The sequence below is a fragment of the Protomyctophum parallelum genome, assembly GCF_964188405.1.
Source record: "Protomyctophum parallelum genome assembly, chromosome: 11".
Lineage (NCBI taxonomy): Eukaryota > Metazoa > Chordata > Actinopteri > Myctophiformes > Myctophidae > Protomyctophum > Protomyctophum parallelum.
Window position 1 is genome coordinate 8,585,826 of NC_139707.1, and position 27,162 is coordinate 8,612,987.

The 27,162-nt window shown below is 44.1% G+C and overlaps 2 protein-coding genes across 2 annotated transcripts in view; both read right to left on the reverse strand.

Annotated features, from left to right (window-relative positions):
- Positions 1–9,975, reverse strand: part of slc12a8 (solute carrier family 12 member 8) — a 38,409-nt gene extending 28,434 nt beyond the window's left edge. The window contains exons 1-5 of the mRNA XM_083776915.1: positions 9,822–9,975; positions 7,957–8,110; positions 6,504–6,650; positions 3,695–3,895; positions 2,383–2,614 (exon numbers count right to left, since the gene is read on the reverse strand). Of these exons, the coding sequence (XP_083633041.1) occupies positions 2,383–2,614; positions 3,695–3,895; positions 6,504–6,650; positions 7,957–8,073 (697 nt within the window). The 5' untranslated portion in view covers positions 8,074–8,110; positions 9,822–9,975. The remainder of the gene's footprint in view (positions 1–2,382; positions 2,615–3,694; positions 3,896–6,503; positions 6,651–7,956; positions 8,111–9,821) is intronic.
- Positions 9,976–15,040: 5,065 nt separating this feature from the next.
- znf148 (zinc finger protein 148) lies at positions 15,041–24,238 on the reverse strand. The gene is made up of 6 exons (XM_083776914.1): positions 23,919–24,238; positions 22,788–22,979; positions 22,023–22,146; positions 20,986–21,069; positions 19,744–19,862; positions 15,041–19,418 (listed from the first exon to the last, which is right to left on the reverse strand). Exons 1-6 carry the CDS (start codon positions 24,153–24,155, stop codon positions 17,730–17,732), a joined length of 2,445 nt encoding a protein of 814 aa, XP_083633040.1. The 5' UTR covers positions 24,156–24,238; the 3' UTR covers positions 15,041–17,729.
- Positions 24,239–27,162: the final 2,924 nt, after the last annotated feature.

Genomic DNA, 27,162 nt, shown 5'->3' on the forward strand with positions numbered 1-27,162 from the left:
GAAATAGTCAGTTACAAAGTAAAAGGCCTATATTCAAACTTTTACTTGAGTAAAATGTTCAAATAATCTTAGTTTTGCCTCTAAGATGTAGTGGAGTATTATCCAGTATTGAAAAATGGACATAAATTATACTCAAATACCTGTATAGTACTTGAGTGAATGTACTTAAGTGTTACTTTGCAGCAGTGGCTTTCTTGTGTGCGGTTTGTCTGGCAGAGAGAGAGAGAGAGAGCGAGCGAGCGAGCGAGCGCGAGAGCGAGAGCGAGAGCGAGAGCGAGAGCGAGAGCGAGAGCGAGAGAGAGAGACAGAGAGAGAGAGAGAGAGAGACAGAGAGACAGAGAGAGAGAGAGACAGAGAGAGAGAGAGAGACAGAGAAAGAGACACCGACAGAGAGAGAGACAGAGAAAGAGACACCGACAGAGACAGACAGACAGACAGAGACACCGACAGAGACAGACAGACAGACACAGAGAGAGAGTGGGGGGGAGAGAGAGAGAGAGAGAGAGAGAGAGGAGAGAGAGAGAGAGAGAGAGAGAGAGAGAGAGAGAGAGAGAGAGAGAGAGAGAGAGAGAGAGAGAGAGAGAGAGAGAGAGGGGGGGGGGGTGAACACGCTCCACCCTTCTAGAACTCTTTGCTCTTCCCTCTGAACAAGTTGATAATCAGTGAGAACAGGAAGCGCGGGGAAGGACTTCCTGAAGGCCAGCATAAAGAATACATTCTATTGAAACAAAAAGGCAACAATGTCTCCTCCCCCCCCCCCCCCCCCCCCCCCGCCCGCCTCACCACACCACACACAGTGTTGATTTGGACAGCAAAGTTAGATTTTAGTTTTAGTCATAATATAGTCTCTTGAATAGTTTATTTAGTTTTAGTCACATTTTAGTCACCTGGAATGTTTTAGTGTTCGTATCTGTTCGTTTAGTAACGTGTTCATAAGAGTTTAGTTGACTAAAATCTTATGATATTTGGTCGACTAAATGTGGACTAAAATGTGTTTTCTTAATGACTGATTTTACACTTTATATTGGATTACTCTGCGACACTGAAAATGAGTTTATTACTCTGTGTAATTTCGAGAATAGATAAAACTTGAATGAGTGAAGATAAAAACACCCCAGCAGGTACAGTACAGTACAGTATGGGTTTAAAAGTAAACCACACATGGCCTACAGAGCTCAGAATGAGAGGAAAGCATGGTGCCACAGTGCCATCTACTGGCAGACACAGCAATGACAGTGCCCCACAATAACTCAAAGCCATAAAAGTTAAGTACATTTACACGAGTACTGTAGTACAATTTAGAGGTTTTAATTGAGTATTTCCATTACTCAATAATATCATAACTGAACAGATTGAATTATAAATATATATATATATATATATATATATATATGATATTTTATGAATCACGTAAACTATATTCAGCCATAAATCAAACAAAGTCAATTTGTCTACACTTAGTTACAAGTTACAATGCAACTCAACTGCTTTTAAATTGGCTTTAAATTCATTGCTATTTTTGTCTTACTAGGGGATTTCAGCCCCTGACACTAACACTCTCTGCACGTCCCTGTTATTAAAGCAGCCTACCTGGACCCAGGTGTGTGATTGAAACAGCCTACCTGGGTCCAGGTGTGTGATCATGATCAAAGCAGCCTACCTGGGTCCAGGTGTGTGATTGAAACAGCCTACCTGGGTCCAGGTGTGTGATTGAAGCAGCCTACCTGGGTCCAGGTGTGTGATCAAAGCAGCCTACCTGGGTCCAGGTGTGTGATCATGATCAAAGCAGCCTACCTGGGTCCAGGTGTGTGATCGCAGCAGCCTACCTGGGTCCAGGTGTGTGATCGCAGCAGCCTACCTGGGTCCAGGTGTGTGATCATGATCAAAGCAGCCTACCTGGGTCCAGGTGTGTGATCAAAGCAGCCTACCTGGGTCCAGGTGTGTGATTGAAGCAGCCTACCTGGGTCCAGGTGTGTGATCATGATCAAAGCAGCCTACCTGGGTCCAGGTGTGTGATCGAAGCAGCCTACCTGGGTCCAGGTGTGTGATCAAAGCAGCCTACCTGGGTCCAGGTGTGTGATCGCAGCAGCCTACCTGGGTCCAGGTGTGTGATTGAAGCAGCCTACCTGGGTCCAGGTGTGTGATCGAAGCAGCCTACCTGGGTCCAGGTGTGTGATTGAAGCAGCCTACCTGGGTCCAGGTGTGTGATTGAAGCAGCCTACCTGAGTCCAGGTGTGTGATTGAAGCAGCCTACCTGGGTCCAGGTGTGTGATCGCAGCAGCCTACCTGGGTCCAGGTGTGTGATTGAAGCAGCCTACCTGGGTCCAGGTGTGTGATTGAAACAGCCTACCTGGGTCCAGGTGTGTGATCGAAGCAGCCTACCTGGGTCCAGGTGTGTGAAGGTGCCCAGCACAAAGTCCAGCGTGGACACGGCGAGCAGGGCCAGCAGCAGCAGCTGCAGGCGGACGATCCACTTGACCCCGGCCAGGTTGATGCCCAGCAGGGCCAGGAGCACGGCGGCCGACATGGCGCGGACCGCCCACTCGCTCTGCAGGCCCAGCACCTCGGCCACGGACTCGCTGAAGCCCGTGAGGTACATGGCCCCGGCCACGCACTGGAGGAGGGATGTGACATGACATGACATCAGGGTTGTTTTTAGTGGACTAAATATCATAAGATTTTAGTCGACTAAATCTAGTTGATTTGTAGATCTGCTATTTTCAGCATGCAACCAAGTGTAAAATGACTCATACTGGATCTCTTGTCCACTAGTCCCTTCCTAACATTTTGGTCTAGTTTTTATTGGTTGACGAAATTGTCAGTATATTTAGTCTCAGTCAGCATAGCTTAGTTTTCATTTAGTTGTCGTCAGTGAAAAAGGTAGTCGACGAAAAAAATTCGTCATAGTTTTAGTCGACGAAATCAACATTTATGACTTATATTATTACATGGCTTTTTTTTCTTTTTTGATTTATTTGATATATTCATGAATCATGATACAATTCATAGAAGATCAGTATAGAATTATCAGGATTGCACAAAAAAGTCTGGGGACTTATTTCCATTGTGATCCAAATAAATAAATAAATAATTACAGCATATGATAAGAAGAACACACAACACCAATGACATTTACAACCGGCCATCATAGATCAATAAACAAAAGACAATAAATAGATATAAATAGATAAATACAGCACTATACTAACTTTTTCAACATATTTTTTAAAAATGTTCAAAGACTGGGCAAATTTAATTTCCCTTTGGGACTTTGTTCCAATCCTCCACCCCTGTATATTTAAATGAGCTTCTACCTACCCTATGTCTCAGGTTTGGTGGTTTAAGATCAGCTACACTAGCCCTTGTGTTCAAACTATGGAACTGGTTAACATACGGGAAGTAACCTTTAAAATATTTTGGGCATTGTTCTTCAGGGTTGAATGATTGGTCAATCGCAGAATTCAGCGGTGTGTTACTTCTGGATAATGACCACTTCGCTCTATAACAGACCGCTGGCTAATCAAAGGCCTTGGAGCACCTGATGATGCGCCCCGCTTGTGTGTGCGCGCCACACACACACACACACACACCCCCACCACCCCCTTTTGATACTTCAAGTAGTTTTGTATGCCAATCACTGGGACGTCGTCGTCCCCCCCTGTCCTCTCTGACCTCTGACCCCCTGACCTCTGACCTGTCCGAACACGTAGAGGAGTCCCACGGTGCCACCCACGCGGCCGCCCAGCGCCGTGGAGACCATGGAATAGACTCCGCCTCCGCTGCGCCCGGCGCCGCCGCAGCGCTCGCACAGCCCGATGCCCGACATCACCGTCACCAGGGCAACCAGCACCACCACGGACACCAGGAGCATGCCCAGCAACACGCCTGTGTTCCCCTGGAGGATAGGAGAGGAACTACAAATAAACACCAGCAACACGCCTGTGTTCCCCTGGAGGATAGGAGAGGAACTACATATAAAACACCAGCTACACGCCTGTGTTCCCCTGGAGGATAGGAGAGGAACTACAAATAAAACACCAGCAACAGGCCTGTGTTCCCCTGGAGGATAGGAGAGGAACTACATATAAAACACCAGCAACACACCTGTGTTCCCCTGGAGGATAGGAGAGGAACTACATATAAAACACCAGCAACACGCCTGTGTTCCCCTGGAGGAGAGGAGAGGAACTACAAATAAACACCAGCAACACGCCTGTGTTCCCCTGGAGGAGAGGAGAGGAACTACATATAAACACCAGCAACACGCCTGTGTTCCCCTGGAGGAGAGGAGAGGAACTACAAATAAACACCAGCAACACGCCTGTGTTCCCCTGGAGGAGAGGAGAGGAACTACATATAAACACCAGCAACACGCCTGTGTTCCCCTGGAGGATAGGAGAGGAACTACATATAAAAACACCAGCAACACGCCTGTGTTCCCCTGGAGGATAGGAGAGGAACTACAAATAAACACCAGCAACACGCCTGTGTTCCCCTGGAGGATAGGAGAGGAACTACAAATAAACACCAGCAACACGCCTGTGTTCCCCTGGAGGATAGGAGAGGAACTACATATAAAAACACCAGCAACACGCCTGTGTTCCCCTGGAGGAGAGGAGAGGAACTACATATAAAAAACCAGCAACACGCCTGTGTTCCCCTGGAGGATAGGAGAGGAACTACATATAAAACACCAGCAACACACCTGTGTTCCCCTGGAGGAGAGGAGAGGAACTACAAATAAACACCAGCAACACGCCTGTGTTCCCCTGGAGGAGAGGAGAGGAACTACAAATAAACACCAGCAACACGCCTGTGTTCCCCTGGAGGAGAGGAGAGGAACTACATATAAAACACCAGCAACACGCCTGTGTTCCCCTGGAGGAGAGGAGAGGAACTACAAATAAACACCAGCAACACGCCTGTGTTCCCCTGGAGGATAGGAGAGGAACTACAAATAAACACCAGCAACACGCCTGTGTTCCCCTGGAGGATAGGAGAGGAACTACATATAAACACCAGCAACATGCCTGTGTTCCCCTGGAGGAGAGGAGAGGAACTACAAATAAACACCAGCAACACGCCTGTGTTCCCCTGGAGGAGAGGAGAGGAACTACAAATAAACACCAGCAACACACCTGTGTTCCCCTGGAGGAGAGGAGAGGAACTACAAATAAACACCAGCAACACACCTGTGTTCCCCTGGAGGATAGGAGAGGAACTACATATAAAACACCAGCAACACGCCTGTGTTCCCCTGGAGGATAGGAGAGGAACTACATATAAAACACCAGCAACACACCTGTGTTCCCCTGGAGGATAGGAGAGGAACTACATATAAAACACCAGCAACACGCCTGTGTTCCCCTGGAGGATAGGAGAGGAACTACAAATAAACACCAGCAACACGCCTGTGTTCCCCTGGAGGAGAGGAGAGGAACTACATATAAAACACCAGCAACACGCCTGTGTTCCCCTGGAGGAGAGGAGAGGAACTACATATAAAACACCAGCAACACGCCTGTGTTCCCCTGGAGGATAGGAGAGGAACTACATATAAAAACACCAGCAACACGCCTGTGTTCCCCTGGAGGATAGGAGAGGAACTACATATAAACACCAGCAACACACCTGTGTTCCCCTGGAGGATAGGAGAGGAACTACAAATAAACACCAGCAACACGCCTGTGTTCCCCTGGAGGAGAGGAGAGGAACTACATATAAAACACCAGCAACACACCTGTGTTCCCCTGGAGGATAGGAGAGGAACTACATATATAAACACCAGCAACACGCCTGTGTTCCCCTGGAGGATAGGAGAGGAACTACATATAAACACCAGCAACACGCCTGTGTTCCCCTGGAGGAGAGGAGAGGAACTACATATAAACACCAGCAACACGCCTGTGTTCCCCTGGAGGAGAGGAGAGGAACTACATATAAAAACACCAGCAACACGCCTGTGTTCCCCTGGAGGAGAGAAACTACATAAAATACTATGAAATGTTTCGTTTAACCCATTTAGACCTGAGGCCGATTAAGTAAAAAATGTGGGTATTGATTGATGATTGATTCTTTATTGCAGACTCAGGGGAATCCATATCACAGTACAGAACAGCAACACAATAGATAAAAAGAATAATAAGAAAGAAATACAATAAAATAAAAAGAGTTCCACCATATTCAGTTTCGAACATACAGACAAGTTCCACAGTCTGGAGGAGAACCTGACAGAACTACGTATCGTGTTAGTGATGACATTAATGATGTAATTTACTGACTCAGATACCCTACACATGAATTTATACATAAGATTGCGTAGCACAGCAGAGCAGGTGGGAACCCCAACACTGACAAACATTTGACTTGCACTGGAGCTTCTTGGAGCTCTCAGAAGCAGCCTCATACAGTCATTGTAGGCCACTGTCAATCGTCTTATACTGGCCTGCTTGTAGCGGCACCACTGTTAATGAATGTGTATAATGAGAGTCATGTCCGCTCACCACCAGGAACCCGGTGCGGAGGAAGAGGACCACGCCAAAGATGTTGATCATGCAGGTGGTGAAGACGCCGTCCCAGGTGCCGAAGAGGACCGGCTCCCACACGAACAGCTGCACCCTCCACCAGGGCTGGCTGGGCCGCTGCAGGCGCTGCACGCACACCAACATGAGGCAGACGGTTTATACTAGAGGATAACCCGGCCTAACCCGACACCAACATGAGGCAGACGGTTTATACTAGAGGATAACCCGGCCTAACCCAACACCAGGGCTGGCTGGGCCGTGGCAAGTGCTGCACGCACACCAACATGAGGCAGATGGTTTATACGAGAGATGATAACACTAACCCTAACCCTCTACCAGGGCTGGCTGGGCCCATTCATACACCGATGGTGGCGGAAACCATGCAAGGCATCAACCAGCACATCAGAGGGGGAGCCCGGGTTCGAACTGGCAATCTTTGCGGTTACCATCCATCCCCAAAAAGTGAAAGAAGACTTAATTATTGCCAGAAGTGTGCTGAAATTTAGAAGCAAAGGCTGAATGAGCGCTAAAGCGGTGAAACAGAATCAGATCTGTGCCACATCCAGATTGGAATCTGATTTCTTTAAATAAGTATAAACACAAACAAGTCACATGGAATCAGATTTTTGCAAATGAGACACATTCAGAGGTGGTTTCAAATCTGATTTCAGGAGATCTGAACACAGCAACCTGATCTAAATCGGATTCCATGTGACTTGATTGTGTTTAGACTTATTTAAACACAATCTGATTTAAATCCTGGATGCGGTGCACACTGCACAGATCAGATTCAGGGCTGGATTTGGCTGCCATGCAGTCTGGACACACAGATCTGTGACAGATCCGATTTGGTGCACTTGCAAATGCAGTGTGAACGGTTCGGGCCAAAAGATCAGATTTGAGAAATTAATCCGATTTGAATCGGATTTGACTGGGTCAAGACTTCATTATTAATATTATTAAGACTGCAGGATAGGATTCTATGTGACTCGTTTGTATCTAAACAAATCAGATTCCAATCTGGATGTGGCACAGATCAGATTCAGGCTGGATTTGGCAGCCATGTGTGATGGCCCCTACTCACTGTAGGAGTTTTAAAGTTGTCTGCGAGTCATCAGTCATGTATTTCACACTACAGGAGTCTTTTATTTTTATTTTTATCGACTGTCATTATATCTGTGTGGCTTTCACACTAAACGATTGGTCGCCGACTAGGCATCACATACGTACTGCAAGAGTTCATGAGATGCGATCCAGACCCGATAACATCATTTGTTTTTTATTCCAATTCATTCAAGCACGAGACAGACACACACGCGAGATCGTGCAGTGTCTACTAGCCGGGTATCCCCTACTGTCCAGAAAAATGGGGCCATTTGAGTCTGGAGACATAAATGCATTTAACTCAAGGTAACAAGGTTGTACAGTATACCTGGGCATCCTCATAGAACAGATCATGGATGTGTGTGTGGCTGGTGAAGGCTCCAGGTGCTCTCCCGGGCCTCTGCAGTCCCACGCCGGACCACCCTGTGGGCTGCACGGTCTCCATGGCAGGGGGATGGAATCGATTACCGTGACTCTGTACCCTGCACGTGTCAGTAAATGGTCAATTTATATAGCGCCTTTATCCAAGGCACTTCACATAGATTGTGCATTACATTCACCCAATCACACGCACATTCATCCACCGATGGTGGCGGAAACCATGCAAGGCACCAACCAGCACATCAGGAGCAATTTGGGGTTCAGTGTCTTGCTCAAGGACACTTCGCCACTAACTCTGGGGGAGCCCGGGTTCGAACTGGCAACCATCCAGCCACTCTACCCCTGAGCCACAGGGGTTACCTAAAATAGCAAATCTACAAGCTCACAACGCGTCGCATCCCGACACATAGATTAATGGGCATACCGGCTTACATTACGTGTATACGCATGGTCAAAGACTCTCTCATCAAAATAGAATAACTGTTCACCATAATGGAAACAAAAATAACTGGTAGAACTTGCTCTCCTGTCCTCAAATAACATCGTCCTCTGAAAATAACCATAATATGACACCTAATATGCACCCCCTCTCCTTTGCAGCTAAAAGATGGTAGCGCGTACTACTGACTGTATACTAATAAAAGAGAGCCAATGAACCGAAAACTCAACTATGAATAGGCCTTTCGAACAGTGTACACTGTACAGTCACAGTGGATGACTTCACAGGCTACACTTAGAACACTTTAACCCTGGTAACCTGAGATGTGGTGCTTCACAACAATTTAGAATGCTTTTAATCATAATTTGAGTAAAACGTAAGCTTCAAGATTTGCCTCTGAGATGTAATGGGGTATATAAGTATAAAGTATCAAGCCAAATACAACTAGAAATCCAAGTAAACCTTTATAGAAAAGATTAGAGTAAATCCATTTAATAACTTTTCCCACCACAGGACAGTATAACAAACAGCAGCCTGAGGGAAGGTTATTATCCCTCAACTCTTGCTCTGAGCTTTTTCTTCATTAACTTGTCACAGCCTGTTAATTCTGTTTACACAGCCTGTATCGGTTATGGTTATTCACTATGCCGAGAGGAGTTCTGGGGATTTGTTAAAGCTGCCTGCAACCCACTTGTTCTCAGCCGTTTTTATGTCAAGGACCCCCAAATTAGTATTTATTTGGCCCCATCTGAAGATTATATGTTGTGCCTGGGAGGGACCCCCCTATTGTTTTTTTTAACAAAATAACACATTAAAATATGCATATATATATATCCCAAGATATTCTGAAAATAGCAGCTCTATACAGCCTGTAGACAGTGTGGATCTTTGGTGATTTTGAAGCCATATTAACTAATTCTGCTGGGGACCCCCTAGCTGGAGCCGCCCTCTTGTAAAACAGTAGATATTGGGAGTATACATATCTGATTATATAGACTAGTAGGCTACGTCTTGGCCTGTACATCAAGCATTAGTGTATTCAATTTAAATTAGTAGACTTATATAATATGACTGATTGCAGTGTCTCAGGAGACAAACACAGGTGTGGCTGTATAGGTCTAAACCCAGACGGGATCCGGGGCCCCGGATCCATTTAATTTGATGTGCATGACAGGTGTTCTGTTGTGTTGACTGAGGCTGAGCAATCATTTTACAACAGAAGAACAGACTGGAGTTGAGTTCATGGTTAGCGACGCTTATCATGACATTATACTGGCGAAATCATCGAATTGAAATGAATAGTCCATAGGCCTATGCGTCGATATCATGATACCCTGTTAATTCACACATGATTTAAATGATAATTAGCCTACCTGCCTGGATGAGGGCAACGAAACGCGATCCTTTATTAACTTCCAATAGCCCAATAAAACAACTCCATGTCAGAAACGAGAGAGAGAGAGAGAAAACTTGGCGGAGAGCAGTTCTATTTATTTATAAAATACTTTTATTGTTGCCCAAATTCCCCTGATTAACTCATGTATCCGAAGACTCAGCTATTTTCTAATAACGCTACGTGGTCAAGAGAGAGTCAGCAGCCACGCAGGTATGCCTACCTGCCTGCTTTGACCAATGTTATTCAAGGTGTGTGTTGATCATCAAACACTCTTGCCAAATGGCCTTGAAGTTGTTTGGCTTGTTAGTTTTGGCCAGCCTTCAGTTCACCCCCCCACCCCTTCAGTTGGTTGGCCTATCAGCGTCAAGCCTGGTTTAGTCGTCGTAAAATATATATTTTTTAAATAGCAGATCTACAAGCTCACAACGCGTCGCGTTCGCCATGCTTTGTGAGCTTGTGGGTCTGACATATTCGCCGAGCGACACTAGCGTACGGCGGACTATAAATATCATTAAAGCACTCTGACGTTCAACAACGTCAAGCAGTGCAGTGGTAGCCTGGTAAAACTACTCCCCCTGCTGGACAACATTTCATTCTGCACAGGCTAGTGCAGTGGTGGAAACAAGTAGCCTATACTTTTACTTGAGTAAGTTAAGTACACTTAAGTGTGTACTGCAAAGTATTGGTATCAACTGTCAAAATGTACTTAAAGGGAGGGGAATTCCACTCATTTTCAAGATTTTACTATGTCATTAATATACCTTAGAGCTGTTAAATGGAAGTGGAAAGAACTGGAGGTCTGAAAAGAATCATTAACATGGTGAAACACATATTGATGTGTTTCACCATGTTAATGATTTTTTTTCATAAATATTTGCCTCTGAAATGGAGTAGAAGTAAAAGTAGGCTACAGAAAATTGTTAATACTCCAGTAAAGTTATAAAAAAAAGTCCTACAGTTACTTTACATTACCGATATAGACTTCTTTTCTAGACTTCTTGAAAAGACCCCCCAAAATACTGATAGTGTTTTTGTATTTATTTATAAGGGACATCATGACACACATCAAAACAACAACCTTAGCTTAATCAGATATTTTACAAATGATAATATATTGCAAAAAAAAATCTAATCATAATTGGCTACGTTTACCGAAATTAATCAGCTACAATTTAAAGCCGTTACATTAACATAATATTCAGAAAGAAGGGAACAAATGAAAAAAAAAGCTTTACATAACCCAACAAACTTATAGAGACCATGCAAATCAACCATGACAACTTCCCATCCCCTCCTCTCCCCCAAACAGTGGAGCATTCAGATCAAATGATCCACACACTTTGTTATAGTGGGTATAGATAGATCGAGGTTCAAGTTCTGCATAAAAGTATTATGAAAATAGCAGTTCTATACAAGTCAGACTTGAGTGGGACATTCTTTGACCATAATAATAGGGTTGACCTTGATATGATCTATATGGAGGAATCAGTGGTGATGGTGATAGCAATATAGTGACCGCATCAGAACAGTGCCAACATTACATGTTTCAAAAATAGAACGTTTTTATCAAAAAGGTTAATCATTCAGGCATTTCTTTCTTCTTTTCTTTTACACTTTCTTTTTTCTTTTTTTACACAAAACAAAGTTATTTTTCTATGGAGATTATACAAGGACACTTATGGCCAGGTGATGGTAGTTCAGAACAGTAAATATAGGCTTATGTGATGTGAGGACCAGTGTTGACTCCATCGACTAAATACTATGACGAATAATGTTCGTCGACTACCTTGTTTTCCCACAGAGGAAAGCTAAATGGGAACTAAATGAAAACGACACTATGACAACTTTAAAGAAAAAATCTACAAGCTCACAACGTATCGCGGCGCGACGTGTTGCGAGCTTGTAGATCTGCTATTTTCAGCGGGTGTAAAATCAGCTATTACGACGGCGGCATCAAGGCCCGCCAAAATACATTTTAGTCGACTAAATCACCTGTAGATTTAGTCAACAAAAATCTTATATTTAGTTGACTAAAACTATAGACTAAACACTGAAACATTCCAGGTGACTAAAACTAAATGAAGACTATGACTAAAACTAAAATCAAAATGTGCTGCCAAAATCAACACTGGTAGGACTTGTGTGGTACTTTTCTATATGTGGTTGTTTGTCGGACAGAAATCTATATTATATCCTTATTTTAACCTTTTGTGGGTATTTTTCCCCATAAATGAACATCACACAAAAGTTTTTTGCGTGATTTAATTTAAATCCTGAAAAGTCCTGATCACTTTTAGACATATAAAGGTTCAACATACATATAAGGTTTCCACACGACAGAGAGGATAATATATTTAATGGAGGATTTGCTATCAACACATTTTGTTTTCCTTATTTTAAATTGGCCAATTTAAACCAAGATTGCCATTAACGAAGCATACGTTAATGTGCATCTTTGTATACTTTGCCTGTGAAAAGTGCTTTAGTATGAATAGGTATATCTGGTGGGAATTTCCAACCGCAAAGGACCCCCAAATTGACACTGAGGAGTCCACGGAACCCCCTTTTGAAAATGTTATGCCAGGGACCCCCCCATAAGAGAAGACTTTGACGGCTCTAGCAGTGATTCTCAACCAGTTTAATTTCAAGGACCCCCAGTTTGACACGCATATTAGTCTACAGACCCATTTCTATCTCTGGGACCCTCAATTTATATTGTAAAATCAACGTTAATGCAACTCTGAGAGTGTACAAATGGAACCAAATGGACATGTCAGGGTCCATTTGTACACTCAGTTACAGACCCATAAGGGTCAAATTATAATTTAGCTGGGTAGTGGGTACCCCCTGGAACTCCCTTGGGGGTCCCCGGACCCGACTTTGGGAACCACTGGGCTATTTCACACCATACATGGGGGAGTGCAACAAAACAATTCTCAAATGATAAACTAGGGCTGGGCGATTAAATGACATAACCGACTAATCTTGCTCATGCAGGCTAATCGAATAATAATCTCTCTCAAAATATATAAATAAAATACAATAAAATAAAATAGAATCACATGCGTGTGAAGTGAGGGGGGCTCTCATGATCGTACATCATCCATTCATTGTCAATGGGAATGGGAATCTTTGTGTAGGACAAAAATTGCCGATTTGCTCGTCGTCCACATTAAGACGTAAATTCTCCATTCATTGTCAATGGGAAGTGTTTGTGTGAAACGAAAATCTACACTAATAGCCGAATATAGGAGGTGCCTAGCGCCCCTCAAAAAACTTTAGTGATTTTGTATTTCTTGTATTTACAGTAGGCTATATATCAACGAATCAAGATGAAAAAGAATTGAATGAATCGACAAAAGCGATTAGTCAGATTAACCACTGTGTTGTACAATGGTGGCAAACCAACATAGGAATAGCTGACCTAAAAGCTCACAAGCTTGTAGACCTACTATTTTCACTCTACATTTTTCTTTAAAAATAATCATTCATTAATCGTAAGATTCGTAAACAAGGCAAGGAATTTGAAATAGTCGTCATACTACTGATTTGTAGTCATATCACCCAGCCCTATATACGATAAAATAATGTATTTCCATCACCAACAGACATTTCAACAGTACAGGAAACGTGTCACAGATATCCAATGCAGTGTAGGGATTCATAATTTGTGACAAGATTTGACCGAGAGCCTGCCATCGCGCAAAATCCAGCTTTTCACCAGAGGAGAAAAACATTTTTTTCATTTTTTTTATCCAAAATGAGTTAATAGCACAGGCAGACTCTTCACATACTAGAGCATGTCTGAAATAAGTGTCAGAGCAAAAATTGACATGTAAATATGAAATAAATGCTTAAACATGTAGCTAGGTGTAATGTTAAGAGTCCACAGAAGTGAACCTTTCAAGTCTGTTTTCTCAGCTCGCTGTTTTCCGCAAGACATTACTCTATAAGCCATATCTTCAAAACTGGTGGGTCAAACTGAACAACCAATATGTCAATTTTGGCAGTGCCTCAGTCAAATTTAGTCACATTTGCAGATTTTTCCCTTAAAACTAAAAACGAACGAATTCTCTGTAAAAAAAAAGACATATTTACTATTTATTATTGTCAACACCCCCCCCCCCCCCCCCCCCCCCCCCCACTGATGTAGTGTCTAGCAAAAGCCTAGTCGCCCCTATACCACAAATATCAGTACATACTGTATATCTCAGAACATAAAAAAACAAAAAAAGCACAATGTGAAAATATACAATATATTTACAGCAGTACGTTTCATACACATTCTAAGAGGAATGTTCACAACAAGAGGGGAAGTTAATTAGCCGTTTGGATTTTTAGAACAAAGGGATGCATTCTGTCCCTGATTGTCAGTAGAAATGTAACGAGGAAAATGAGGGAGAGGAAGGTTTGATGTCCAAACCTTAAATGGATGGAACACGTAATCAGTGTTTGTGAACGACTAGCACCAAAAGCAAGAGGTCACACGCGCGCACACACGCACACACAGACAGACACACACGAGATCTGAGGCAGTATATGAAAAAACCAGATTAAGGTGTTACATTAAAACCATGTTGAAGTCTGAACAAACTAGACTTGCCATCGAGTACTGCTTTGAAGATATGATAGAATTATCAAAACTATAGACATCCTAAACATGATAATGCTCTCTCATATATATATATACATACACACACACACACACACACACACACACAACAGGTCATTAAAATACCTTCTCTTTTTCCTAACCACAGATATATCAGGCTGAGAACTTGCCTTGGTGCAATTTCTTGCCTTCTCCCACAAGAGGTCAGTGTCCAGGAGTGTTCTAAAATAATTAAACGACTTGACTTATTCTGGGGGCGAACGTTCGGCAAAGATAGCACATTTTATCCGTGTAGACAGTCAGTAGATCTGAATGTATACAACATCATCCATGGACTTTCATATGTTTGTGTTGCATTTTATTTTGTTTACTACTTGCAGCTCATAGGTTACTGGTGGAACAATATGTCAGTTTCTCTGCACATGTATCAGGGCATATTCATCATTATATTAGCCAATGAAAAATAGCAGATCTACAAGCTCATAGCGCGGCACCGAGTGCCGCGCTATACACAAGCTATAAACAACCTACACAAGCTTGTAGTTCTGCTATTTTTGAAAAATCCATGAAAATGTGGCGTAAATTTCGAATATACATTATTTCAGAGTGAAAATTCTTAACTCTTTGCTTCTGAGGGGGGGGGGGGGGGGTCCCCGGAACAACATATTTTTAGATGGGGGTCGGCAGCCTATTACATAGATATTTTTGGGGTCCTTGACTTGAAAATGTTTGAGCACCACTGACATAGAAACGTTTGTTTTTCAGAAAACCGTCATGATTTAGAAGGCATTTGTAGAATCGTCCTCAGGTCTAAATTTCGCCGAAGAGATTTGGTGGAGGCAGGACGTGAAGGCCTAGTAGAGAGAGAGCCGGCCGGTCAATTACGTAAATAGGGTTCAAGTGCTGAAGTTGTCATTAGATCAATCCTACCATAAGAAGAAGATACTTTCATAGCTTATACATGTGCTAATAATGTGCAAGTGGAATTATTATTAGGCCTGCATCTATTGACTCTATTGAAACTAAGAAAGACATAATATAGGAATGACTGGAAATATTAAAAAGGCACACACGTACTAGTAAACTAGAAAAGCATTCCCTTCCCACCCCACTAGAATTCACAACGTAACCATACAAAAACCACAGAATGAGTCGCCTTCAACATCGTGTGTTTGTGTTCGAATTAAACCCGTTGCAAAGGAGGGAAATTAAATGACAAAAATGAGAGACACATAACCCCAAGTAAAGTTATACATACAAAAGGGGGGGGGGGGGGGGGGGCATTTGTATAGCTTTAAGGGCCTTTCAAACGGGAAGCGAGGAACACGGGCGTTGTTGCCTGGATCAACGACAGGTCTCCTCCAGGTCTGCTCAAGAGGGGCGCAAAACAACGCAAGTGTAAAAAAAAGCGAAACAGTATCCAGGTCTGGTGACTCGCGGGCATGTGCACGAAACGAGCACGCGCGCAACAAATTCACGGTACCGCACTCGCGTAAATACGCTTGCGTTGTCCGTTGCACTCCGCGCAAAAACGCAGGTCTCATTGAAAATGAACTATAGGCGCGTTATACCGCTTCAACGTTGGAAAGGCCCTTTACACTTCCGATGAGACAAATCTAAGACAGGATTTTTTTTTTACATGATAAGCGAGTCATCATCATATCAAAGACACTTCACTGAAAAGAAGATTGCCAAGTTGTATTAGCTTAATTGGCAATTTCTGTACAGAGAAAATGTTAACACACTCCAATAATGTGCATTACAAAAGATTGCAGCCTTTTACAAGGACAGTTGCATACACTAATTTTGTTAAGTTCAGTGTCCATTAAGAGCTTTCTTATTCTGGTTATGGGAACTAAGCGCCATTGTGCGATTAATTGCATGCAACAAACTATTTCACAACTACAATTTTGATATATATATATTTCTTTTTAAATAAATCTCACACTGAAAAATCTGAGACAATAGGGTCTTTTCAATAGACCTAGATCAGTTTGGTCTACTTGTTTAATTTCTTTAAAGAAGAATAGGATCATCTAAGACTTGTTAAACCATTCTTTACTTTTTTTTACAAGTCTGGCTGTTAATTCCAGCCACAAAAGGCCACAAGTGTTTAAGGTCAATAGGAAGAAAAGAAAATACATTACAAATACATAGTATTTTGTCTATATTTTCTTTTCCTTAAGGGCCAAACGAACCATGATATGAAAGCCAATTCATATCAATGGAGATTATACTGGTTTCTATACCAGAGGAATACAATCATTCACCAAGTTTTATCTTGTGATGACACCAGTTTCAGGTGACAGCAAATAAAGTGACTTTAGATTAAGACAAATAATCAATAGTGGAGGGGGGGGGGGGCTGTTGACATGTGAAGTGAACTGAAGCTTTATTCCAGTTACTAGTTTTCTTACAGTAACGGTTACAGTAACAGGGGGAAGTAGCTAACTGCAAAAGGGCGTACGCTATTATTTAAGCCTGAATTTTAGTGGAAAAATATTAAACATTAAATCATAGAATCACTGTAAATATTTTTGTGTGCAAGCGACCGTGAGGCAACGATGATTGACAATAAAGACAACACTGAGATACAAATAATCTGTGGCAATAATAATACAAAGTGAATATTCCACAACATCCACTGCGGTTTTTAGGCTTTGGTCACAAATCTTTCACTATACATTCTACTGAATGATGCTATACCATGGTAATTATGCCCATGCATCATTCACATTCCGAGTGTAGTTTTCTTTTCAGGGGGTATACTTATTGTCTTTTTCCATTTTGATTATTCCCCATTTTGTAAAAATGTAAATGATTCGAGAAGGAAGAAATGGTAACAATGCTTTGAGCACAGTCAGGCAGCACACATTTCCTAACTGTCGGGTGGAAACCTTGTATGTCTTAATAAACTGCGCAAAACAAACGGTGTTCCGATGGATCCACGGGAGTTGTTTCGTCACAAGCTCTTGTGAATACTTTTCACTCGTCAAATATTGACACAACTTTAACATTTAAAACAATCTTCATAAATAGCAGATCTTCAACCTTACCACAAGGTGAGTTTGTAGATTGACTATCTTTCCTCAACTTTTGCGTTGAACGAAATAGTAGAACTAAAACAAAGACACAAAATATGGAGATACAAGGTTTCTCTGCCCAACAGCAATGGTTTCCAATTTTTACCAGTTTTGGCAGAACAGAGGATGTTAGGATATAAAGTGCCATTGAATTTATTTATTTTTTACAGATACGAATGCGACATCCTACTCAGCCAAACGTCTCGCTGGATGAAACATCCGGAGAAGAGCTGAGCTGAGACCTGGTCTCCGAGACCGTGACCAGGGGGAACTCGGAGAAGTCCGAGCTGTGTCCTGCCCGCAGACTGACCTGTCCGTTGGCAATAGTGAACTGCGAAGGCACGCCCGACCTCGTCGCCTGGAAGTGCGATCGGTAGTTCTGATCAAAGGCGCTGATTTGGAAAGTCTGAACCATCGCCTGCGAAGAGTCCGACTTCTTAATGGGGGAGACGTCCTCCAGAAAGTCGTCGTCGTCGTCGTCTGTCGGGGACACCGCGGAGGGCGTGTTGGTCTCGTCGCCCGAAAACGAAAACGAGTGTTGCGAGTCCCCCACCAGGAGTCCAAAGTGAGGCTTTTCCAGCGTGGACCTCAGCGGAGAGCTCATCCCCGATTTGAACCTGCCGGGAGACGGGAACTGTTTCTCCGTGGAGAAGAGAGGCTGCCCGGCCAGGGTGGGACTCTCGGAAGACACCAGGTTGAGGCTCTGCGTGCTCAGAAAGCTGTCGTTCTGGCTGGTCCTCTCCAGGGCCTGCTGGAGGAACTTGGAGTACTCGTGCAGGAGACTGGATTTCTCGGCGGGCGGCTGAGGCTGGGCGCTGGAAGCTCCCAGAGTCTCCACGGGGCTGCCGTCCGACACGTCGGACGAGTTTATGGAGATGCTGGAGGTCACCTCCGCATCGGCCACGCTGAAAGAGATGTCCTGCTGTCCGTTGGCTTTGTTGGAGTAGTGGTCCAGCAGCGTCTGAAGAACCTCGTCCGGCAGCACGTTCTTATCGTGCGTCGCCGCCTTGATTTCCACGTTGAGCGGCTGCGGCTCCAGGATCGTGGCGGGGACCATCTCGTCGATGGCGGTCGACACCGCCGTTTGAGCAACGGCAGCAGGCTGGGAAGAGATGCTGCTCACGTTGACGGAATAATCCCGGCTGTTGTTGGCCATGGCAGCTTGAAGATAGCGCTTCTTCTTGAGGAACTGCATGGCGTCTTCATAGTTTGTGCTGCTGGCCACTGGTTTGGTTTGAAGTGTTTCGACAGGCTCGAGTGCATTGTTGCACTCGACCACGTCGAGAAGGCTTCCTTGTTTGTCCACGATCTCAAAGCCTCCGGGTTTGTCCACAATCTCAAAGGTGTACCTGGTGACCTTGTTGCTTTCCTCAAAGGGAGACAGAGGGGACAGGCCGGGAGGCGGCTGCTCGCTGGCCTGCTTGACGCTCCTCTTGGGGACCTTCTTCAGGACCAGCTTGGGAGGAGCAATCTCTTCGGGGGACGCCTCTCCCAAAGGGGGGCGGCTGGTCGACTCTTCGGGAAGCTCCACAGAGTAGCCCGCGATCACATATTCATGTTTGACTTTGGAGGAGACGGCGTAGAGAGGTAGACATTCCATTTTTCTCCGTCTCTGCTCCTCTTTCTCCTCCGCGTCGACGGTGGCGGCCGCATGGTCTTCCATGCGGGCAGCGGTGGACGCAGCGGAGCTGTGCGACTTATCCAGACACTTCTGACGCTTCTTCTTGGGCAGTGTGCACTCTTTGGCAGGAAAGGCAAGGCCAAGAGACTCGGTGTCGCGCAGAGGTGCAGCTTTGGCAGCTGCCTTGTGGGCCTTCCTCTCCCTGTTCTCATGACACATCCGCCTGTGCTTTAAAACCCGGTCTGTTCTGGAGAAGTACTGTGGAAATAAGGCACAGACAATATATAACATAGCTTCAACTGTAGCAGCTCAACAACAACTGTAGCAGCTGAACGAGAGGCGGATGAGTAGCAGAAATGAAGCGCTAGTATATCCATCAGATCAAAACCACGGAGATGGATTAATATGGCGGTAGAGCACGAAGGACGGTGGCCGAGAGTCGGACTGAGAAATATTCTGAATATTCTTCTCTCGTCTGGTATCATTGAGGATTCCCTAAGACGTGTGGCCACGTCCTACGGACGGAAACGGTTAATGGTAAATGGAAACTTACACTTATGTTTACACTTTACAGCGAGCTCACCTGGTGACAGTAGTCACATTGGTAGGGCTTCTCCCCGCTGTGAGTTCTCTTGTGCCTCTCCATGTGGTATTTCTGAATGAATCTCATCCCACATTCGTCACAACGAAAAGGTTTTTCACCTAAGCAAAGATATAACAAGCATGGCAAGAAAGAAGACAATTATTCTAACAGTGATGACATATTTTGTATTGTGGAAGGAGGAAGTTAGCATCTGTGGCAAATTGAGGTTCATGATACTTTCACATTTGGTCCAGCAACAAAATCTTCACAAATGAAGACCACTTTTCTCAAAAGGTTGACCTTCGGATCAAAACTTTGCTCTTCACTGAATTCTTGTTTTTTGTCATTCTTTAACCCATTTAGACCCGAGGCCGAATCTAAAAGAAAGTGGCTTCAAAATCAGACAGTTTTCTGAAAAAAAACAATGTTTCTATATCAGTGGATATAGAAACATTGGCTTCCCCCGGAAGCAAAGATTTGAATTAAAAATGCTCTGAAAGAATATATATATATTCATTGATTTGCGCCACATTCTCAATTTTTTTCAAAATAATACCAGATCTACAAGCTTGTAACGCGGCACTCGGTGCTGCTCTAGGAGCTTGCATACCAATTTTGGGCGGGAACCCCTTTTGGTGTGTCATGTCATGCCATTTAGCTATTGAAAAATAGCAGATCTACAAGCTCATAGCGTGCCACTGAGTGGCACGCTACGAGCTTGTAGGTCTGCTATTTTTGATAAATCAAAGAACGACTGACATAGAAACATAGCTTTTTCAGAAAACTGCCAGGATGTAGAAGACATGGAAAATGGGTTAAAAACACCAAAAGGGGTGTTCCCGTCCTGAATGGGTTAACCCATTCTGAACGGGCACCCATTTTGGTGTCGGCATCATGTCATGCTTTAGCTATTGAAAAATAGCAGATCTACAAGCTCATATCGCGCCACCGAGTGGCGCGATACGAGCTTGTAGGTCTGCTATTTTTTGAAAAATTTGAACGACTGACATTTCTAGAATCTGATCTCAGCATTCTCAGGTCAGAATGGGTCAATCAGACCAATGTGTGTCCGGCGGAAACCTCGTATGAATCTGATCTCAGGTCAGAATGGGTTAAAGGCCAGACTCTCTGGGTATTATGCCTTTAGACAGGCACGGCAACAAAGGCAAGTACAACAATATTGATTCCTTTCTGGGTCTTATTAGGACAATAGAAGAATAGGACGTGCTTCCATTCACTCACCAGTATGGATCTTCTCATGCCTCTGGAGGAGATACTTCTGTATGAAGCGCATATCACACTGACTGCACTGGAAAGGCTTCTCACCTGGGGAGATGAGACAGCAAGGTTGGCCTCATTAATAAAGGAAAAGGTCTGCACTACACCAGTGTTGATTTCGTCGACTAAAACCAAGACGAAAAATGTTTGTCGACTACCCTTTTTCACTAAAACGAAACGGAAACTAAATACCATACCATACCATACCATCTTTATTTCTATAGCACATTTAAATAACAACAAGTTGTTCCAAAGTGCTTTACAATAAAATAATAAAAATCACAACTTCATTTAAAAACAAACAACATACAGTACACAGTGTCACTTTCAACATCACAAAGCTCATACTGTGCTAGGAAAAGCCAAAGAATAAAAATATGTCTTGAGGCGTGATTTAAACACCTGAAGAGTGGGGGCCTGTCTTATGTGCAGAGGCAGCTCATTCCAGAGCTTGGGAGCTGCGACTGCAAAAGCCCGGTTCCCTCTAAGCTTCAGCCTTGATTTAGGCACCACCAGGAGAAGCTGGTCAGAGGACCTGAGGGTCCTTGTGGGAACATACGGTTTGAGTAGTAAATGAAAACTAAACTATGATTGACTAAAGCTAAGAATAAATATGCTGACAATTTTGTCAACAAATGAAAACTAGACTAAAATGTTAGGCAGGGACTATAGTGGACAAGAGATCCAGTATAAGCCATTTTACACTTGGTTGCATGCTGAAAATACCCGATCTACAAGATCACAACGCGTCGCAGCGTGACACGGTGTGAGCTTGTAGATCGGCTATTTTCAGCAACAACAAAAAAACAACGGCATCAAGGCCCGCCAAAATACATTTTAGTAGACTAAATCAACTGTAGATTTAGTCGACTAAAATCTTATGATATTTAGTCGACTAAAACTAGACTAAACACATTCCAGGTGACTAAATTGTGACTAAAACTATTGCAGAGACTACGACTAAAACTAAAATGTGGTGTCAAAAACAACACGGCTCCTACCAGTGTGTATGTAGACGTGCCTCTGTAGGTGGTAGTTGGTTCTGAAGGCAGCGTTGCAGTGGACACAGACGTGACACTTGGGGTTCTGGAGGCCCAGCGATCCATCGTCATTGATAGTGAGAATCTATCAAAGGCGAGAGAGAGAGAGAGAACAATAATGGAAACAAAGATGGAAGCATAAATATGTCCTAAACCGCCCCCCCCTAAGGTCTTCCACTGCTGGCCTGCTCGCTTTGCCTAAAACAAATGGCAAAGAAACAATACGGGGAAGCAGCTTTTTGCTTCTACGGGCCAACGGCGTGGAACAAACTCCCTGTACCTTCGACAGGCAGCCATTTTTAAAGCACAGCTCAAGACCCACTTCTACACACTTACTTTGAATTGATATTTTAATTTTTTGTTATTCATGTCCTCACTGTATTGCATTACTGCTCTTGTTTATGCCTTGATTTTCTTTTCTTTTTTTCCTCCATTGCTCTGTAAAGCACTTTGAGCTGCATTTCATGACATGAAAGGTGCTATACAAATAAAGTTTTATTATTATTAATAATAAGCTTGTAGGTCTGCTATTTAAGAAAAATCAAAGAACGACTGACATAGAAACATAGCTTTTTCAGAAAACTGTCAGGATGTCAAGACATTTTTTTTAATCTGATCTCAGGTCAAAATGGGTTAATTATTTGAGGGCCTACAGGTATCGTTGGTCTATATCTTGCCGTTACCACCAAAATAAAAAGTCCAATAACTCCTCCACAGCACTTGCACCTTAGCGGGCGATCGTTGCTTCCTCTTCTTCTTCTTGGGACACTCCATCAGGTCCTTGTTTCCTTGTTTCCTCTCCTTCATCTGGACCAGTGGATCGGACAGCTGCTCCATCAGGTCCTTGGCTCCTTGTTTCCTCTCCTTCATCTGGACCAGTGGATCGGACAGCTGCTTCAGCTCCTGCTTGATGCTCAACTGTGAAACCAAGAGGACCACACGGAACACACTGTCACCAGGGTTGTTTTTCTCTCTTAGAATTTTTATCCCACGATTTTGTAACCCATTTTTCACCTCTGTGTCAAATATCTAATGTGATCCTAGGCTCTACACACCCTCCGACCAACCCCTAGTCCCCATATTTGGGAGACATGGGGAGAGCAACGGACTTGAACTCATGCTTCCTTCATGCCTGAGTGTCCAAGTTGCTCCTTTACACTTGACAGGGGGGAGTTTTTTTGTCATACAGTGTTGATTTCGTTGACTAAAACTAAGACAAATAATGTCCGTTGACTACCTTTTTCCACTGACGAAAACTAAATGGGAACTAAATGGAAAACTAAGCTATGATGACTAAAACTAACAGTAAATATATTGACAATTGTCAACAAATAAAAACTAGACTAAAATGTTAGGAAGGGACTAGTGGACAAGAGATCCAGTATGAGTCATTTTACAATCAGTTGCATGCTGAAAATAGCCGATCGGCTATTTTCAGCAAGTGATAGTGGCTTTGATTACAAACTACTCCGTTTTTAATCTCGTTCAAGGTGACAACCTTGAATGAGATTAAAAACACAGTGGTTCTGTAATCAAAACCACTTTGGAAGGCGATGCAGCAATGGGAATCAAACGGGTGAATTTGCATGTGGGCCTCGACACGTCATCACACGTCATCACGCAGCACGTTTTTGTTCAAAGGAAGTAATTAAAATGTGACTTGTATTGACTTTTGATATAGAAATATACAAAAATGAAAGAAAGGGAGGGGGGGGGGGGGGGGGAAGCATTTGAAAATTTCGAGGGGCAACAGTCTGGCCACGCGAGACTAGCAAGTGAGGGTATGCGAATGCATAAAGTGAATGAAACATCACACACACACACACACACCGCAAGTGAAGTGGAACTGAAACTCACCGGCATGTGGAGCGAGCAGTGCGTCAGCTTGTTGGAGAGCTTTATGGGGAAGTGCACAGCCACCTCTCCTCGCACGCCCCCGCCGTTCTTCGGACCCTCCTCGCGCACCATCAGCCGCTCCGGAGGCACCAGGTCGTGCGTGACCAACCTGGTCAAGTCGTCGTCGTCATCATCGTCGTCGTCGTCATCGTCGGCCAGCAGGGGGTGGTTGGCCAGAGAACGCTCTCCCAGGGTCATCACCACCAAGCCTCCTCCTCCTCCTGCAACGCCCAGACCACCAGACCAGTGTTTGTTTTCGTCTACTAAAACTAAGACGAAAAATGTTCGTCGACTACCTTTTTCCACTGGCGAAAACTACATGGAAACTACATGAAAACTAAGCTATGATGACTAAAACTAAGAGTAAATATATTGACAATTTCGTCAACAAATAGAAACTAGACTAAAATGTTAGGAAGGGACTAGTGGACAAGAGATCCAGTATAATAAGTCATTTTACACTTGGGTGCATGCTGAAAATAGCAGATCTACAAGCTCACAACGCGTCGCAGCGTGACACGTTGTGAGCTTGTAGATCGGCTATGTTCAGCAATTGAATCAGTGATTCAGTGATTGATTTTATGTACAAAGATTCCTGGAGAATGCCACTTCTCAAGCCCCTGGAGGGATTTTAGGCTTTCTCCTTCAGATTTGTATTGACTGATAACTTGTGAAAACAAACAAACAAACCGGCTCCTCTGGCAGCGTCCACTCCACTGCCACTCTTCAGCAGCGCACCTTCCAGTTTATCATCCACGTTCATTGTTCTGCAGCTGAGAGGGGAGAGTCTGTGTTAGAACAAGGCTGCAACACTTTAATCAAGCTAATCCAGAGCTAAATGCTACTTGGAGGAACATTTACTAAATGTGAATCATTCACACAGTGCTGTTGACACCATTTCCAATACTGTGTCCATCCATCTTCAACCGCTTATCCGTAGTCGGATAACAGTCTGGAGCTCCACCAGAGAGCTCCAGACTTCCATCTCCAGAGCAACATTAGTGACTTCCTCCTGGGAGATCCTGAGACGTTCCAAGGCCAGCGAGTCGATGTATTTCCTCCATCTGCGCCTTGGTCTGCCCCGGGGTCTCCTCCCAGTGGGACGTGCATCGAGGACCTCCCTAGAGAGACGCCCGAGAGGCATCCTAACCAGATGCCCGAACCACCTAAGTTGGCTCCTTTCCAGGCGAAGGAGCAGCGGCTCTACTCCGAGTCTCTCTCATGTGACTGAACTTCTCACCCTATCTCTAAGGGAGATGCCAGCCACCTGTCGGAGAAAACTCATTTCGGCCGCTTGTATTCGCGACCCTATTCTTTCAGTCATGACCCACACTTCATGACCATAGGTGAGAGTAGGAACGAAGATTGCTCAGTAGACAGAGAGCTTTGCTTTCTGGCTCAACTCTTTGTCCGTGCGGTACAGCGATACAGTGTCCTAAGCAATCAAATTACAATTGTAAATACAACTTTCACATGGCTTGTGCATATGAGACAAAGAAGGGGACTCCTGCACATCCAAAAACACCCGTAGGAGGTGCAAGTCTAGTTAGCAGGCATAGACATCAAAAAAGAGAAAAACCTTCCAAGGAAGGGACTGCACTTATTTATTAGCACTAATAATAATTTAGTGCTAATAAATAAGTTTGATGCAGTAAGTTGTCCGTCTCTGTTCCCTGGAGTGTGCGGTCCCTTCCTTGGAAGGTTTTTCTCTTTTTTGATATATATATATATATATATATATTAATGCTGAGCCGTTATCGGCGTTAATGTGCTGCGTTAACACGAGACTCTTATCGTGCAATTAAAAAAAATATCGCCGTGAATCTATTCTCAAAGTTGGGTCTGGGAGCTGGGTCTGCATAGCGGCCAGGAGGCTGGCCGTGTGTGCGTGTGTGTGCATGTGTGTGCGTGTGTGTGCGTGTGTGCGTGCGGAGGCGGAGCACACTCTGTGAGAGGGAGGGTAAACAGCAACACGTTAAAGTTCTACTTTAACGTGAAAAGAAAGAGGCAGCGATGGACATCCAGAGAGAAACAAGCAACCATGTCTATGAAAATGTTCACATGCCAGATCAAGTCAGAAAATCCGAAAAGTCTATAGTGTTGACTGTAAAACATCATTGTCCAATGTTGTTTTAGAGCAGTGGTTCTCAATCATGTCAAGGACCAGCAATATTTTAAAGAAACTTTACAGATAAACAAGTCCACAGTAGCTTATAATGACTAGGCTTGGCAACACTGTGAACATTTCTACAAGCTCACAATATTATATTAATAGGCAATTGTATATTTTAATATCCCTAATTAGGGCTCCTGGTCTAATGGGCCACCTGGCCTGAGAAACCCGTTCTCCAGGACATACTTCTGGTCATTATTTAGCTAGCACACACATATAATATTTTGAATGCCTTCGGCAGAGTTGAAATGAGCCATTTTAATCTAGATTAACTCCAGGAACTCGGGCGTCTCCCTAGGGAGGTCCTCGATGCACGTCCCACTGGGCGGAGACCCCGGGCCAGAACAAGGATCACGTCCCACTGGGAGGAGACCCCGGGGCAGACCAAGGACCACGTCCCACTGGGAGGAGACCCCGGGGCAGACCAAGGATCACGTCCCACTGGGAGGAGACCCCGGGGCAGACCAAGGATCACGTCCCACTGGGAGGAGACCAGACCAAGGATCACGTCTCACTGGGAGGAGACCAGACCAAGGATCACGTCTCACTGGGAGGAGACCAAGGCAGACCAAGGCATTACATCGACTCACTGGCCTTGGAACGTCTCAGAATCCCCAAGGGAGGAAGTCACTAATGTTGCTCTGGAGAGGGAAGTCTGGAGCTCTCTAGTGGAGCTGTTGCCCCCGCGACCCGACTACGGATAAGCGGTTGAAGATGGATGGATATATACACACACAATGGCTAGCTGGACATATTTTGGTTTAAACAATTGTATTAGCCTGCCCTACAGTGACTAAGTGTGCTGTGGATGTGATAACTGACTGATGGGTGACGGGTCGACCTAAAAGACCTGTTGATTAAGGCCAATTAAAGCCTCAATTAACTACTTAACGCCCTATATATATATATGATCCTTCTAAAAACAAATATGGAGGCCAGGTTGAAAGTGATCAAGACTCCATGAAGTCCATGATCCAGCATAAATAAACTGCTATTCCACCCCCACCCCCACCCCCACCCAGCTAAAAAGGG